Below are 16,534 nucleotides of genomic sequence, written 5' to 3' on the forward strand. Positions count from 1 at the left end.
TCTTAACCCAAGGTACTATTTCTGGGTTAGCGGAGTCTGTAAGCTGAAGCGTATGTAACCTGAAGCGTATGTAACCCGAGGTACCATTGTATTTTAATATTTTGTTGGAAGCTGCCCAGAGTGGCTGGGGAAACCCAACCAGATGGGCAGGGTTTAAATAAATAAATAAATAAAATAATTATCATCATCATCATCATCATCACAATCATCATCATCATCACCACCACCATCATCATCATCACATTGCCCCTTACTTGCCTTTTCTCCAAACAGAAAAATCCAAATTGCTGTAGCTCCATCCCCTTGATCATTTTGCTAGTCTTTTGCTGAACCTTTCCCCCAACTCCTTGCCAATTCCCAGCTGCCACCTCTCTGCCTTTAGCCTTAGCCACAAGCTTTTCCATTTCCAGCATCTCTGAGCTTGTGCCGTTTCTCCCAAAACTCGATTTCTCCCACTGCCACCCGTCCTCAACACCCATCCTGCTTCATCGACATTAAGGTGCATAAGTGGGGTGAAAGCCGTTTTGGAAAGACTGGCTAGACTGTCCACAAATGCAGGTTGGAGATTCCGAGGATGAAAAACCGGTGAGCACCTGGGATAATCTCCTGGAGTCAGCAGGTGTGGGCACAGAGCCTCCGTTGAGTTCAAAACAATAGGCCGGGTGAATTGTCTCATTGTGGGATTCCTCAACTAGCACCTCACACCTGGGGCTGGGGAATAATATCCTCCTACAAGTGGGCTGCACAGCTCAACTTTAAATAATTACAGCACACCTGCAGCTGACGTACATTTAACTTTAGCTTTATGGACATGGCAATTTTTTTTTTTAAAAAAATAAAAATTAAAAGGGGTCAGCTTTTAAGGGGAAAAAGAGCCTGGCAAATTCCACCTACTAGTGAACCTGGAGTGCTTTGACTATACGCAATTTTGGCTGTAGGCGAGTTCTCCGAAAAGCAACCCCCACATAAGTTGCAGGCTTACCGGATTTTTTAATATTATTAAATGCAAGAGTTTATTATGAAGTTAAAGCAACAATCCAGTGGGAAATAAGAAATAAAATAAAGGGGGGGGGGTAAAACCTCCTGAGAATGTTCTTTATGAGGTAATGGATGCAAACCCTGGTTTGTTTTTGTTTTGTTTTTTGGTACTCCCTCCCCATCCCCATCCCATTTATTTTATTTCATATTTTCAACTGGATTCATATTTTAATTTCATAAATGGCTTGTGTTTTTTTGTGATGGGACTCACCAGTGTGCCATTTTGTGCTGGCGCCCATGACACTTTTAGAAAGTAATGGGCACTGACACCTCATTGTTTCTTAATTTTGTTTTTCTTTTTATAAAAAAGAAAAGAAACACTGCTCAGTGCCAACATTCTGTTCTCAAAGAACATCATAGAATCAAGGGACCATGAGGGTCATCTATGTCAAGGCAATAAACAGCTATTTTACTTCTAAAAGACAACTGAAGGCGGCCGTGTTTAGGGAAGTTTTTAATGTCTGACGCTGTATTGTTTTTAATATTCAGCTGGAAACCGCCCAGAGTGGCTGGGGAAACCCAGCCAGATGGGCGGGGTACAAATAATAAATTATTATTATTATATTATCGCCGAAGAATGGATGCTTTTGAATTCTGGTGCTGGAGGAGACTCTTGAGAGTCCCATGGACTGCAAGAAGATCCAACCTCTCCATTCTGAAGGAAATCAGCCCTGAGTGCTCACTGGAAGGACAGATCCTGAAGCTGAGGCTCCAATACTTTGGCCACCTCATGAGAAGAGAAGACTCCGTGGAGAAGACCCTGATGTTGGGAAAGATGGAGGGCACAAGGAGAAGCGGACGACAGAGGATGAGATGGTGGGACAGTGTTCTCGAAGCTACCAGCATGAGTTTGACCAACTGCGGGAGGCAGTGGAAGACAGGAGTGCCTGGCGTGCTTTGGTCCAGGGGGTCACGAGGAGTCGGACACGACTAAACGACTAAACAACAACAACAAAAGTCCAACCCCCTGCAATGAAGGAACCCTGAGTCTTAGGCCATACCGACTGAGCTACCCCAGTTAAATATTTTTAAGAGTGCTGATGAATGAGAAAGTTAAAAACCTGTGACTCTATCCATGGCCAGGATGGCTGCCTACCACTTTCAGAACCAAAGGTAGCAGATGTTGCCCAGACAGAGCAGAATCATAGAACTGTGGGGTTGGAAGGGGCACCCAAAGTCATCTAGTCCAGCCCCCTCCAAGGCAGGAATCTCAACTAAAGCATCCATGACAGACGGCCATTCAACCTCTGCTAAAAACCTCCAAGGAAGGAGAGGCTGCAAGGGAGAAACTATAACCTTTTCCCCCATCACTCCTCCTGGTTGAATGACTACAATTTGCCCCACTGAGGACAATTTTTACCCTAAACTATATTAGTAACTTGGAGGCAGGCCGGGTGCAGCCTTCTTTCAACCAGTACCCCCACCGGTTATTTCTGAACTACAGCTCCCAACATCCCCAGCTTGCACAGCTTAATGGGAATTGTAGTCCTGCACATCCAGAGGGCACCAGGCTGGCCTAGACTCTAGAGGGTTATGCGCAAAAGCGCACTGTGTAGTCAGGTCTTCCGCATTTGACGCTCAATCTCAGAGCCTCTACAAATGGGGCACACGCAGGGTGTTTTCGAACGATGCAAATGTGTGTTTTTGCAAATACTTTGTTGAAGTTGTCAGTTGCCGCTTCAATTTTTGGTACACCGCTTAGAGATATTTTAAACGTACATTTCCAAGCACAATTCAAAGTGTTGGTGCTGACCTTTAAAGCCCTAAGTGGTCTCGGTCCTGTATACCTGAAGGAGCATCTCCACCCACATCGTTCTGCCCGGACACTGAGGCCCAGCGCCGAGGGCCTTCTGGCGGTTCCCTCATTGCGAGAAGTGAGGTTACAGGGAACCAGACAGAGGGCCTTCTCGGTGGTGGCGCCGCCCTGTGGAATGCCCTCCCTTCAGATGTCAAGGAAATAAGCCGCTATCTTATCTTTAAAAGACATCTGGAGGCAGCCCTGTTTAGGGAAGTTTTTAATATTTAATGCTGATTGTTTTTAACACTCGATCGGGAGCTGGGCCTCAGTGTCCGGGCAGACAATAATTAATTTTAAATTAATTAATTTTAATTTTAAATTAATTAATTTTAAATTAATAAATTATTAATTTATTAATAATTAATAATTTTTTAAAATTATTATTATTATTATTATTATTATTAAACATATTAAGTGGTGTGGGAAGTGAATAACCCAATCAAATCATATAACAGCAAACCTAAAAGAGCGAGTACGTTCCTTCGGAAAACGAGGCCAGCCAACAAACAGCTGTGCCATCACACAAAAGGAAAGTGATGAGGGGCAGAAAACATATAGTGTAAGGGTGAGTGGGATTCTCTTGCAGCAAGGAGTTCCACAGAGAAAGGGCTGCATTCTACACGTCATTTCACAGAGAACAGAAAGCACTGCAGAGCTTCATCAGCTGGTATTCAGGGAGGAATATATGGGAGAAGAAGGCATCAAGGATGCAAGATGTCAGAAAAGTTAACACCAGAACCTTGAATTTGGCCTGGAGGCAAACGGCAATCGATACAGACGATCCAAAACTGGGCTTTCAGTTTGCACATATTGATAAGTAGCCTGCAATAGTGGAATAGTGGAAGAATTCTGATCGCCGAAGAATTGATGTTTTTGCAGTGGCGTAGCGTGGGTTGTCAGCACCCGGGGCAAGGCAAGTAATTTGCGCCCCCTAACCCATGGATTTGCGCCCCCTAACCCTAACCCCCAGATGTTGCGCCCGGTGTGGCCGGCCCCCCTGCACCCCCCACGCTACGCCACTGTGTTTTTGAATTCTGGTGCTGGAGGAGACTCTTGAGAGTCCCATGGACTGCAAGAAGATCAAACTGATCCATTCTGAAGGAAATCAACCCTGAGTGCTCACTGGAAGGACAGATCCTGAAGCTGAGGCTCCAATACTTTGGCCACCTCATGAGAAGAGAAGACTCCCTGGAAAAGACCCTGATGTTGGGAAAGATGGAGGGCGCAAGGAGAAGAGGACGACAGAGGACGAGGTGGTGGGACAGTGTTCTTGAAGCTACGAACATGAGTTTGACCAAACTGCGGGAGCCAGTGGAAGACAGGAGTGCCTGGCGTGCTCTGGTCCAGGGGGTCACGAAGAGTCAGACACGACTAAACCACTAAACAACAACAACTGCAATAGTGGGAGCCTTCGGATCTGTCTCCAAGGGTAGCCCTGCAGAAAGCAGGGCTGCAGTAATCTGATCCTCCAAACTGAACAGTCGTGATCGAAAATCCATGAGAGGTTTTCAAAAAATCGATGCCCCTCTCTCTCTGAGCAGAGGGGGTGGGAGCAAAATGTGGGAGCAGGAAAGGAAAATGGTTGGCTATCGTTCTCTGGCTACCGGAACGGAGAAGACAGTTCTGGGAGACTCAACGATCAAGTCAAGCATCAATTCCGTCACCGGTGGAGGGACTAGAAATTGAGTGTGAACCGATCAAGAGAAGATGGAGCTCAAGGAAAGGAAAACAGGAAAGCAAGATTTGAGGAATATCTGCGCCAAAGTGGACCGATCTTCCAGGTGTTTAACCTCCTACTGTGAAGAAAACCAGCAAGAATGATGGCTGAGAGCTGGAGATGCAACAGCCCCCTTCCCCCTCTCCCTTCACCTACACAGCTGTCAACTTTTCCCTTTTCTTGCAAGAAATCCTATTCAGAATAAGGGGGGGGGGGAAAGGGAAATGTTGACAGCTATGTTCACCTACCAGCAACTGATATTATTAGCCTCTAAAATATTATTTACCACTAAAAAAAACCTTCCAAAACATGTACACCCCCCCCCCGAAATCTCACCGCCTTCCCCAAGATTTTTGCTCAGCTGATCAGCAGAGAGGATGTTTTCTCTGGAGGAAGGTTACAGAGTTCAGACCTGCACATTCAATCCAGGTTGAGATCTGCAGGTGAAGGAGAGAGATGGGAAGAGATTCGTCCATCCTGACATCTGGCCACATCTGCTGCCCAAGGTAAACAGGGTGCCAGCATTGCCTTTGGCTGGATCCTGTGGTCAGCCTCTTTATCCCCACGTACATTTTTATACAAAGCTGCCTTCTCTGTTTTGCATGGGGTAAGGCCTATTTGCCCATAATTTCGGAAACGCTTGGAAAGTCTCAGAAACCGCCACTTGCCAGAAGGTAACAGCCACCATCCACTGTGCTATTAAGTCAAAATATTGCAACTTGGGCCACTTTAGGCTGGATGTGCTTGAACCGCCTGTGCAAATATTCCTGACATCGTCCCCTCCCTTGCAGCCCAGATTACCCAAGGTGCTTAATGAAAATCTGATTCATTTGCATCCGCACGATTCTGCAGCTGAACACAAACTTTTCCCCAGGTGGGCTGAATTCTCTCTGCTTTCAACATGCAAGCCGACTCCTGCACGACTCAGACTGGTTTCTTTTTTAAACAACTCCCCCCACCACAAAAGGACATACTGGTGTCTATGATGAAGCCCTTCTTCCCACTGATTTACAGACTATTAGTTCTGAATGTGCTTTTTAAACCAACAAGATTTGTTCAAGCAGGTAGGTTCAGGGCTACGGTGCAATTGAAGATGCACGACTCAGACTGGTTTCTTTTTTAAACAACTCCCCCCACCACAAAAGGACATACTGGTGTCTATGATGAAGCCCTTCTTCCCACTGATTTACAGACTATTAGTTCTGAATGTGCTTTTTAAACCAACAAAAAGCACATTCTGGGGCTGATGGCATCTGTTGCTGGCTGCATGCATGAGACTGAATGCAGCAGAACAGGCTGGCCAATGCCTGCTTGTCTGGGAAGAATTCAACTCAGTGCTTACAGCAGTGCAAAGCTTCCCACCCCACTATGCCCCATGCCATCCCCAAATAAGAACGTAAGAAGAGCCTGCTGGATCAGATCAACGACCCATCTAGCACAGCATCCTGTTCTCACAGTGGCCAAACAGATGCATGTGGGAAACCTGAAAGCAGGATTCGAACACAAGAGCCCTCTCCCCTCCTGCAGTTTCCAGCAACTGAGATTCAAAAGCATTATTGCCTCCAGGCGTGGAGGCAGAGCGTAACCATTGTGCCTACTAGCCATCAATAGCCCTCTCTTCCTCCATGAATTTGTCTAATCCTCTTTGAAAGCCTTCTGGGTTGGTGGCCATCACTGTGGCAGGGAGTTCCATAGTTTAACTGTTTCAAGAAGTATAGGGGAACCCCCTGAATAAACTTGGCTGGGGTGGGGGTGGGGAGGCAGGGATAACGTTCCATTGCCCACAGAGAAATACTTGCTCTGACAGAGCATTCATTTCGGCACTGCTCTGAGCACAACCCTTTGCTTATTTTAGGCTGTGCATCCCTTATGAGTTTTTGAAACACTAAGCAGAATATAAATGCTTCCAAATAAACAAAAATATAAATTAACTCATGGCAAAGTTTGCCAAACGAAGGTAAGGGCGGTGAACTCTTGAAACGGCAGCTTTCAGAATTTCTCTTGAACGAAGATTCAGAATCAGGAGGCATTATGAAGAATCAGCGCTGAAAATTAGGAGAAAACACAAACCACCTGACACCAGAACAAGATAAGTCAACACAATAGGGGTGGCAGGAGCCTCTGAGCCCCTGGCAAATACATTCCATGTCTTGCTTTACAGCTTTGACACAGTCAGACGAAACATGCTCTGACTTCTGGCATCTGGGCCCTAGGAATGGCAGTGAGTTTACTGCCTGTTTGCATACGTTCTATATATTTTGATGTTATATAAATCTCAGCTAATGCTGGGGTCCGGCATAGATGAACACAAACACAGAAAATGAACGGGGTAGAGAGGGGTGGGACAGGTAGATGAGATGAGCCCTCGCCCACCAGGCGCCCTCCAAATATTTCTGGACTACAACTCCCATCAGCCCCAGCAAGCATGGGGAACTGTAGTCCAAAACATCAGGAGGGTGCCAGGCTAGTAAATATACTATTACGCTAAGTGTGGTTTATTCCTTTGGAAGAAGATGAGGGCAGAACGGAGGGGTGAGGATAGGACTGGGAAGGATGCAACAGGAAAACAGTTGCATGGAATAGGCAGGGCTGCAAGCAAGATACAATATCTCAATGTAGTTTACGGTTAAAAAAAGAAAGTGTTTCTCATTCTTTCCTGGAGATTGCCACAAAACAACAACAACATCAACAAATCTAGTGCAAATTCTTTCTGGGTGAAATCAGCCTGGATGGTTCATGCAAAAACAAGGGGAGCGTTCTCTGTCTTTTTTAAAAAAATGCTGATCCTTACTCTATCAAGGGATCTTGTCTGCGTCTCGCACACTGCCTTTCCTCGGATATCCCAGTTTTGCTTAACCATTTGAGGTGACCTGCTCAGTCCAGGGAGATAATGGAGAAATGCAATATCTTGTTAGGGGCCCCCCGGATAAAGGGAGGTGAACACACTCCTTGACTTGATAAAGCTTCGCTGCCTCTTCTTATGTCTAATTATCGTATCAGGTTATCATCTCTTCTTGGGTCATTAGGAAAAAAGCCCACTCGCAAATCTCATCCAGAGTCAGCTAATTACGATGATTTTTAGCTGCGCGAAATCCCACGGCAAGACCTTATTCGACACAGATCCAAACCCTTACTTCTCGCAAGCTACTACAAAGCTGCCTATGTCTCTGTTTGGGGCATTCTACCAAAAAACCCCCCAAAAATACCCCAAACAGGATGGAAGGCCGGAGGGCTGGACTCAACGACAGAGAAACTGAGGCAGCAAACCAGTCACCTTCCGCCAGCTTCTAGCCTACACACAGTGGTGTTCCAGGGAGAATAAAAAACGGTGATAGAATTATAAAGTACAACTGGGCATGATCCACCAGAAGGTTCTGCTCCCCCTGCTTGCTCCAGAGAACATCTGGGTGGATTGTGCCTTTTTACACTGAAAACAGAGGAATGATCAACATTAAAGACTCAAGCCAGCTAGCACAAAATTATTTCTTCAGAGCTCTCCCGGTCTTTCCCAGATGCCGCCTGAAATCCTTTCAGCCAGAGATGCCTACGTTTATACCTTCTGCATTCCAAGCATGTGCTCTGCTACTAAAATATTCAACATTTATTTGGGGACCTGGGGTGCACTAGGGACCATGCAGGCCCAGCACAGCTGCACAGGCCTTTCAAAGCTTGCGACATTAGCATTTCCAGAGACACAAATAAATCTACAAAGTGCGCCGCAAAACCCTTTACTAGGGCACAATTCTCAGATCATATAGCCAAAGAAGGTGACTTGGGTCAGCGATGCACGGGACCCAGCTAGTAGGTTTCCAAACTCCAGGAGACAACAGGCTGACAACAATAAATTCAGTTGCAAATTGCAGGTGAATGATATACTGGAGAAATGAGGGGGGTGAGTTGTATCCCTGCTACATGTTTAGTTATGCAACCTAACTCTTGCTTCCTTTGTTTAAGCAACCTCAAGTAAATGTCAAGCAAGATCAGATGTCAAAGGTCAGGGAACATTTGAGATCAATAGAAAATCAATTCAAATCAAAAAGAAGCAAACTCCCGGAGCCATTGAGCCCAGGGAGAAATGATTCATACATCCCAGCTTATCGACCAACAGGAATAATTGTAAAAGATAGAAAGGAATGGTGGGGGCGAGAGAGGAGTTTGCGATGTGGAGCAATTTTGTACGAGAGCACCAAATTAAAGCATACTTGGGGGGAGGAGAGAGGAATAATAAAATTAGACCCACAGTTGTTGTTGTTGTTGTTTTTTAAAAAAATCAACAACCCACTAATGTCTGTTTAAGAAATTTGCAAGCAGAATTGCGAACTTGCATCCTTGGCATCAGTCTAACTTTCTTCCAACGCTGTTTTGCTTTTCCACCCCAAAGTGTTAACTTCAGAAACACTTTCCAACAGCTTGACAACAAGAAATATAAAACCAGTTTCAGGGTGTGTGTGTGTGTGTATGTGTATGTGTATATATATATATTCATATTAATGTTATCTGACACCTCCCGTCAGTTCCAACCTAAACTGTTTTTGATTCTGCTGAAAAACCCATCTGAAAAGAGTTATATTCATGAAAGTTCCAATGAGTTATAGTGAAACTTTAAGAGCAAAAACAAAGGTGAAATCAAGGTATCTGTCTTTCTTCTTCTCTTACTTAGCTTTAGGGATGGTGTTTTACCGGGAGATTTAGCAGGGGAAATGATGGAGGCCTTACACCGTCCCGAAAACTAAATAATTGCAATTGCAATTCTGAAATTCCCCCTTCCTTTAAGCAGCCCCCCCCCAAGACGCAGCGAATAAATCAACGACACGCTTTGCCCGTCAAACAGGAGAACTGAAATAACATGCGCCAGTCATCGGAGTCATCGGAAGAAAAAAATAAAGAAGAATGAACACCTTTCCCGTCCCAAACTCCTTGCTTCGACTTCTGCAGGAGAACCCAGTAAATTCTTGGCAAATTTCAAAAGAGACAGGTATTGGGGATGGGGAAGAGAGACAGAAAACTATTGAAAGAAGGAGTTTGGGGGAGTTTCTTCCTCTCTCTTTCTTTTTTTTGGGGGGGGGGGTAAGCATTTTCTGCCAGCCTTCTGCAGGCCCTACCTTTGAGCTGCGGTGTTGGCATCCAGAATGCCAGTCCCGTGCATCCAAGACCTCACGGCTGACAGCCCACCACCGGTCAAAGGCTCTTCCTTCATGGTCAGCCCACCTCTGGGGAGACCCTCCTGGATGGAGAACATCAAAACAGCCTTTTAAGGGTCCTAGGTGTGCACGGCAGGGGCGCGGAGTGGGTGGGGAACAGGTCTTCTCGCCAAAACAATCCCAACCCCCCAACCCCCAGTCAGGGAGGGCTTCCACCGAAGAAAGTTTGGGGCTCCACTGTCTGCTTTCTTTTTTGGGAAATTCCTCCCAAGCTTGGGGCAGGGTGGGGTCAAACCCCTAGAATCCCCCTCAAAGCAAAACAGAAAGAGGGGATCTCTTCAGAAAACCAAAATCCAACGGCTTCCAAGGTGGATTCAGGGAGAGAGTTTCCCTACTCAGCCACCTGCTCCTGAGCAGCTCGCAAAACCACGAGGTGTTGGGGTGACAATCCAAAGGCGGAGTATTTTGGACCGGTTTGTTTGTTTCCAAGTGACTGGGGAGGGTGGTTCTTGTTGGGCAGGGGGGTGGGACTGGCTGTGTGTAAAGGGGGGGGGGAGAGAACAGCAGCCAAGCAGCTGGGAGGGGAGGGTTGTGCAGGAGGGGGGGGAGAGAGAAAGGGATGGAGGGAATCAGAGCAGAGGAGGAGAGGCAGAGAGAGAAGCCCCGGTGGGAGAGGGGGAGGGGGGAGGAGGAGGTGGCGAAAGGGGGGAGGAGGAGGGGGGAGAGGGGGCTGGAAGGAGGGATGAGAAAGAGAGAGAGAGAGAGAAAGCGAGGCAGAGGAAGAAAGGAGTGGCTGGAGGGATGGAGAGAGAGAGCGGGGTCAGGGCAACCGGAGGAGGCGCAGAGAGGACCAGAGCAAAGGAGAGAGAGAGAGAGAGAATAGAGGGATGGAGGCAGGATGCCGAGGAGGTGAGGAGGCGGAGGGAGGGATGGAGAGGGCAGGGCGCCGGATGGATGGGTGGGTGGTCGGGCGGGGAGGAGTTCAGAGGCCGGACGAGCGCCCGGCGGGCCGGATCAAGAGCAGACGCCAAGAAGTGATGGAGAGAGGGGACAGGACGGGCGGCCCGTCCCGGGATACACAGAAAGTTCAGGGGCGCACCGGGGGAGGGAGGTGAGTGGGGGAGCGATGCGCGCTCCGGATCAGGGCGCTTGGGGACCCAGGATGGGGGTGGCGTGGGGGAAGAGACAGTGGACGGCGTTTTTTGGGGTATGGAGGACAGTTGGCACTTTCTGGGGCGCCCCTTCTGGAGAGAGCCCCCCGCCCCCCCCCCCAGGACTGGAGCCCTCGAGGGGCTTTACCGAGGGCGCAGGCGGGGGGGAGCGCGGGCCGCCGCCGCCGCCGCCTGCGGAGCCCCCATTCGCGGGCAGCAGCAGCAGGAGGAGCCTCCGGCGAGGGTCCCCGGAGAGCAGCCCGGCGGCGGCGGCTGGAGCAGCGGCTGCTCTGGCGCGCCTCCTGCGCCTCCTCCTGCGCCGGCCGGCCTGGGCTCCCGCCTCGTCGCCCTCGTCGTCGTCCTCGCCGTCCGGCAGCAGCACCATCAGCACGGCCAGCCAGTGCGGCGCGGGGCCGGCGGACGGGGACTCCAGGCGCAGGGGGACGACGGGGCTGCCGCCTCCTCCTCCTCCGCCGCCTCCGGCCGGGCCGAGCCGGGCCATGCCGCCTCCCTCCGCCTCCCCAGGGAGGGAGGAAGAGGAGGAGGAGGGGAGGGGGCTGGAGCCACCGGGCCGGGCAGGCTGACATCATCCGGGGAGGAGCGGACTCCGGGGGGACGGACGGACGGAGGGGGAGGAGGAGGCGGCGGCGGAGGGGGAGGAGGAGGACGATGGCCGCGGGCGGGGGGCGCGCGGGGGGCGATGGCGGGGAGCAGCCTCCCGCCATCTGAGAGTGGCCCCCCAAGATCGACCCCCCAGCGCGCGCCCCGAAATCCTCTGCAGGGCGCACTGCCTCCGGGAACCTCCGCCTGTGTGTGTCTCCCCTCCCCAAAAAGAAATGCATCTCTCTAAACCCCACAGAGCTCACCCCAGCCGCCGCCACCCCCAAAAACGGGGGAGCAGCCTCCCAAGTAGCCCTCAAGATCAAGTCCCCAGCGAACCCCCGAAAATCCTCTGCAAGGGCGCGCTGCCTCCGGGACCTCTCCATATGTCGGCCCCACTATAAAAGTAGATGTGCCTCTCTAAACCCCACGGATTTCACCCCCCCCAAAAAAAAACACCATGTGGAAAGTGGAAAAACCCTCTCTGGCCCCAGATTTTCTCTCCCCCACGGTAGGCGTTTGGATACCTGCTCCCCAAAAGGTTCCCAGGATTGCCGCATTGTGCAAAAGAGGAGTTTTTGGTCCCCACGTCAAGGTCCTGAGAGGAGATTCTCCCATCTGGACACCAGCCCTGTAGAGGACTCTTTGGACCAGGATTCACCCAGCACCACAAGCGTGTCACCCTAAGTCGCCCCCTGCCCTGAGCTCTCTTCCACGTCTTCCCCCACCCACTCACTCTGGGGTGCCAACTTGAATAAAATATTGGGGGGGGGGCAGGTAAGTCCTGACCTGCATAATCTGTCACAGGACATGGCTCTCTCACACCATTTGAATGGCAATGCCCGGCAACTTTGGGGAGAGGCTAGTCCCCTCATATATTTTATTGGAGGGGTGAAGGGAACTCGGCCCCTAGGAGTTGGCTCCTATGCACCCAACCAGGAACAGGCCCCAAAAGCCCTGGAAATAGGCTTTGCTGCAACCAGATTCTGCATTCCGCCCTGACCTGTTTAATGCAACCCCATCGAACCTGCGTGTTAATGTTCAGAAGTGATGTCGGGGAACCTTTCGGCATGGAGTTATGTGTGGATGTGGTTAAAGTGGGACATGAAAGCTGATGGCACCTAATTATTATTATTCCAGGAAGCCCTAACCTGGGAAAAGCAACAAGACTGAATTGAGGGAAAGTAGACTTTTCGCTCCTCTGGAAATCACTTTGCATTCGGCAAAGCCCGTCAGGAAGTTCTCCTGCTCACAGACGCATTGGGGAAGAACGAGAACTTTACAGGTGGAGTCCAGTAGCTTGGATGGGCAGCAGGAGTAACAGCATATTTTGTTTTCATTTATTTATTTCTTAGTACCTTTATATCCCACCTTTCCTGCAAGGAAATTGAGGCTGCGTACATCAATTCTCCGCCCTCCAATTTATCTTTGCAACAGCCCTGCGAGGGTGGGCAAGGCTAGGCTGAGAGAGAGAAACTGGCCTGGTGAGCTTCATGGTTGATTGGGGACTAGATTGGGGTTACCAGATGTCCCCATTTTCCGGGGACAGTCCCTGGATTTGCACATAAGTCCCCGGACAAATTCCATCCCCGGAATGTCCCCGGATTTCATCTGATGTCCCCGGGAAACGCAGCGGCGACAGTCTCAGCAGCCCGGAGCAGTTGGCTCTGGCTGGCTTCAGGAGCTACTCGGAAGTCCCCCTATGATGCTGGTGCAGGGGCTCTAAGACACAGCTTCCGGGCTGCCTCCACCTTCCCTGAGCCCAAGAACTAAGCTGTGAAGGGAGGCTTCATGCTGCCTATCGGAGCAGCCTCCCAACTCCTACTCGCGTGCAAACAGGAGCGGGGTGGGGATCTCTCCCTTCCCAGCTGAGGGATCTCTGCCCCCTCCTGCTTGCATGCAAGTGGGAATGGGATTGGGGATGCTCTGGTGGCCTCGCCACCGCTGCTCTCGGCCCTCCTTGTCGGAGCCTTGTCAGTAAAACAGGGATATGTTTGTTCTCTGAAAAGTTCCTATATGGTCTCAAGCAAAGTGCACGATGCTGGCACTCTAGACTCACTGAAGTGTTGTTTTCTCTAGGTTTTCAGCAAGGGAAAGCTGATCCATGTGTGTTTGTCAAAAGAAGCTGTATTGCTTCTTTTATGTTGATGATATTCTTTTCTTTGGGAAGGATGTCAAAATGTACAATAGCGCCCTAGCTCAACTGAAGGAGCACTTTGATGTGAAAGACTTTGGTGAGGTAACTAACTACCTATCTCTGGAAATAGAGAGAGACCAAGATGGTAATATTTTAGTACACCAGTCACAGAAAATTGCTGATGTGTTAACCAAACTAAACCTGATGGGTGCTAACCCTGTAGACACACCAATGACAACAGGTTATCAGGTAGATGATACTGAAGAAGCATTTTCTGACACTACACTGTACAGAAGTGTGCTAGGCAAACTAAACTTCATTGCCAGATGTTCAAGACCTGACATTGCAGTTAGCACGAATTTGCTAAGCAGACATGTCAACAATCCTACTGTTAAGGATTGGAGAACCCTGAAACGCATAGCACGTTATTTGAAAGGCACTATGCACTACAGGGGATGCGGGTGGCGCTGTGGGTTAAACCACAGAGCCTAGGACTTGCTGATCAGAAGGTCGGCGGTTCGAATCCTCATGACGGAGTGAGCTCCCGTTGCTCGGTCCCTGCTCCTGCCAACCTAGCACTTCGAAAGCACGTCAAAGTGCAAGTAGATAAATAGGTACCGCTCCAGTGGGAAGGTAAACGGCGTTTCTGTGCGCTGCTCTGGTTCGCCAGAAGTGGCTTAGTCATGCTGGCCACATGACCCGGAAGCTGTACGCCGGCTCCCTCGGCCAATAAAGCGAGATGAGCGCTGCAACCCCAGAGTCAGTCGCAACTGGACCTAATGGTCAGGGGTCCCTTTACCTTTACCTTATGCACTACAGACTGAGATTTAACAATCAGAAGTCTGGTGGTCTTGAGATATTTGCTGATGCAAGTTTTGGAAGTGAAACTACAGACAGGAAAAGCACGACTGGAGATAGAAGCCTCAGAGGAAGGGGAAACGTGGCAGTTGAGGTCAAGGCGGCAGCAGCCGCTCTGCCACCACCATCACTGCAGCATCAACGTCCCAAATGTGTAGTATTTTTGTTTGTTTGTTTGTTTAAAGTGTCCCCGGATTCATTGAAAAAAATCTGGTAACCTTAGACTAGATCCCTCGTCTCCCAGGCCCTAGACTGAGACACCAATCACTACCCCACACTAGTTCCTTCTTCACCTCTTCAGTCCTGACACAGAATTGCAGAAAAGACCTTAGAGCTCATCTAGTCCAACCCCGTTCAGCGCAGAATCTGCAGTGCGATTTGCAGCAGCGGCATCCCTGGCAGACAGATGCCCAGCCTTTGTGTCAAAAGCAGGTGATATTCTGCATATGGGAGGTGAAGCCTGTGGTGTAGTGGTTAGTGGGCTGGACCAAGACCCAGGAGACCGGGGTTCGAATCCCCACTGCGTGACATTGGGTTAGCATCTGTCTCTCAACCTAGTATTCCTCGCAGGGTTGTTGTGAGGATAAAATGGGGGAGGTTATGTATGCCAGAGTGGGCTCTCTGGAAAGGTGGGCTGTAAGTGGATAGAATAAAATGATGTACATAAGAACAACCCTGCAGGATCCGGCCAGTGGCCGATCTAGTCCAGCATTCTCACAGTGGTCAATTAGATGCCCTAATGGAAGCAGGTTTCGAACACAAGATCCCTCTCCTGTCCTGCAGTTTCTAGCAACCAGCATTCAGAAGCATCACTGCCTCTGACGGTGAAGGCAGAGCGTGAGGATGAGCGCTCACACAAACATTTACTTTGATATCCAAAGATAGTTTAGCAGAATCATAGAATTGTACACTTGGAAGGGGACCATACGGGCCAGCTAAAACAATGCAGGAATCTTTAGGCTTGAACCTCAAACCCTGAGACTGAGAGTCTCAACTCGCTTGTGGGAACAGCTCAGAGGCTGCAAAAGAAGGAAGGTTAACAACAGGAAGAATTAGAGGAACCACCAGAAATGGCTATGAAAAGCATTAGAGATATGAGATGATTAGAACCCTCCAAACTTGAAGCATGGGAAGTCCTATTAAAAAATTTAAAATTTGGCGGAATATTTGGATTATTAGATACCATATTTTTTGCTCTATAAGACGCACCAGACCATAAGACACACCTAGTTTTTGGAGGAGGAAAACAAGAAAAAAAAAATCTCTCGATCCCTCTTGCTGTTCTGGCTTCTGGGATAGCTGCGCAGCCTGCATTTGCTCCATAAGACACACACACATTTCCCCTTACTTTTTAGGAGGGAAAAAGTGTGTCTTATACAGAGAAAAATACGGTATGTATATGGATAATTTGGAATAGTTATTGTGATTTGATTGGATAGTGGAAAATTTAATAAAAATGTTTTTTTAAAAAAAGAGAGAGAAAGAGAGAGAGAGAGAGTATCATGTTCTCTACCGACTAAGCCAGCTTTTCTCAACCTGTGGCTCCCCAGATGTTGTTGGGCTACAACTCCCATCACCCCTAGCTAGCAAGACCAGAGCTCAGGGACGATGGGAGTTGTAGTCCAACAACATCTGGGGACCCACAGGTTGAGAACCGCTGGACTAAGCCGGTTGCACATCCATGGTTAAACTGTGGAACTCTCTGCCACAAGGGGCAGTGGTGGCCTGCAACCTGGATGGCTTTAAAAGAGGATTGGACAAATTCATGGAGGAAGAGAGGGATATTGATGGCTACTAGCCAGGAGGGCTATGGTCTGCCTCCTCAGTTGGGGGCTTGTTGCTGGAAACAATGGGAGAAGACGGGGTCTTGTGTTCAAATACCGCATGCTGGTTTCCCACAGGCACTGAGAAAAGAGGATGCTGGACCAACTGGTCCCTTGGTCCGATCCAGCAGTCTGTTGTTATCTTCTTCTTCTTTTTAAACGTTTTTTATTGACTTTTTCCACATAACAAATTATTTCATCAATTATATTTTCCCCCATTTCCCCCCTCCCATTTCCCCCTCATACCCCTCCCCTCCCCCCTACGACTTCC

The 16,534-nt window shown here is 49.1% G+C and overlaps 1 protein-coding gene across 3 annotated transcripts in view; it reads right to left on the reverse strand.

Moving 5' to 3' along the window:
• The window catches only part of LOC309350143 (transcription factor COE1-like), a 98,864-nt gene extending 87,393 nt beyond the window's left edge, over positions 1-11,471 (reverse strand). Inside the window, exons 1-2 of one of the 3 annotated variants that reach the window (XM_081876838.1) lie at positions 10,994-11,471; positions 9,656-9,777 (exon numbers count right to left, since the gene is read on the reverse strand). In XM_081876838.1, coding sequence (XP_081732964.1) covers positions 9,656-9,777; positions 10,994-11,347 — 476 coding nt within the window. In that variant the 5' untranslated portion in view covers positions 11,348-11,471. The remainder of the gene's footprint in view (positions 1-9,655; positions 9,778-10,993) is intronic. The other 2 variants (XM_081876836.1, XM_081876837.1) reach the window with 2 other exon arrangements.
• Between the last annotated feature and the right edge of the window lie 5,063 nt (positions 11,472-16,534).

Source organism: Podarcis erhardii (assembly GCF_964252035.2).
Source record: "Podarcis erhardii genome assembly, chromosome: 9".
NCBI lineage: Eukaryota > Metazoa > Chordata > Lepidosauria > Squamata > Lacertidae > Podarcis > Podarcis erhardii.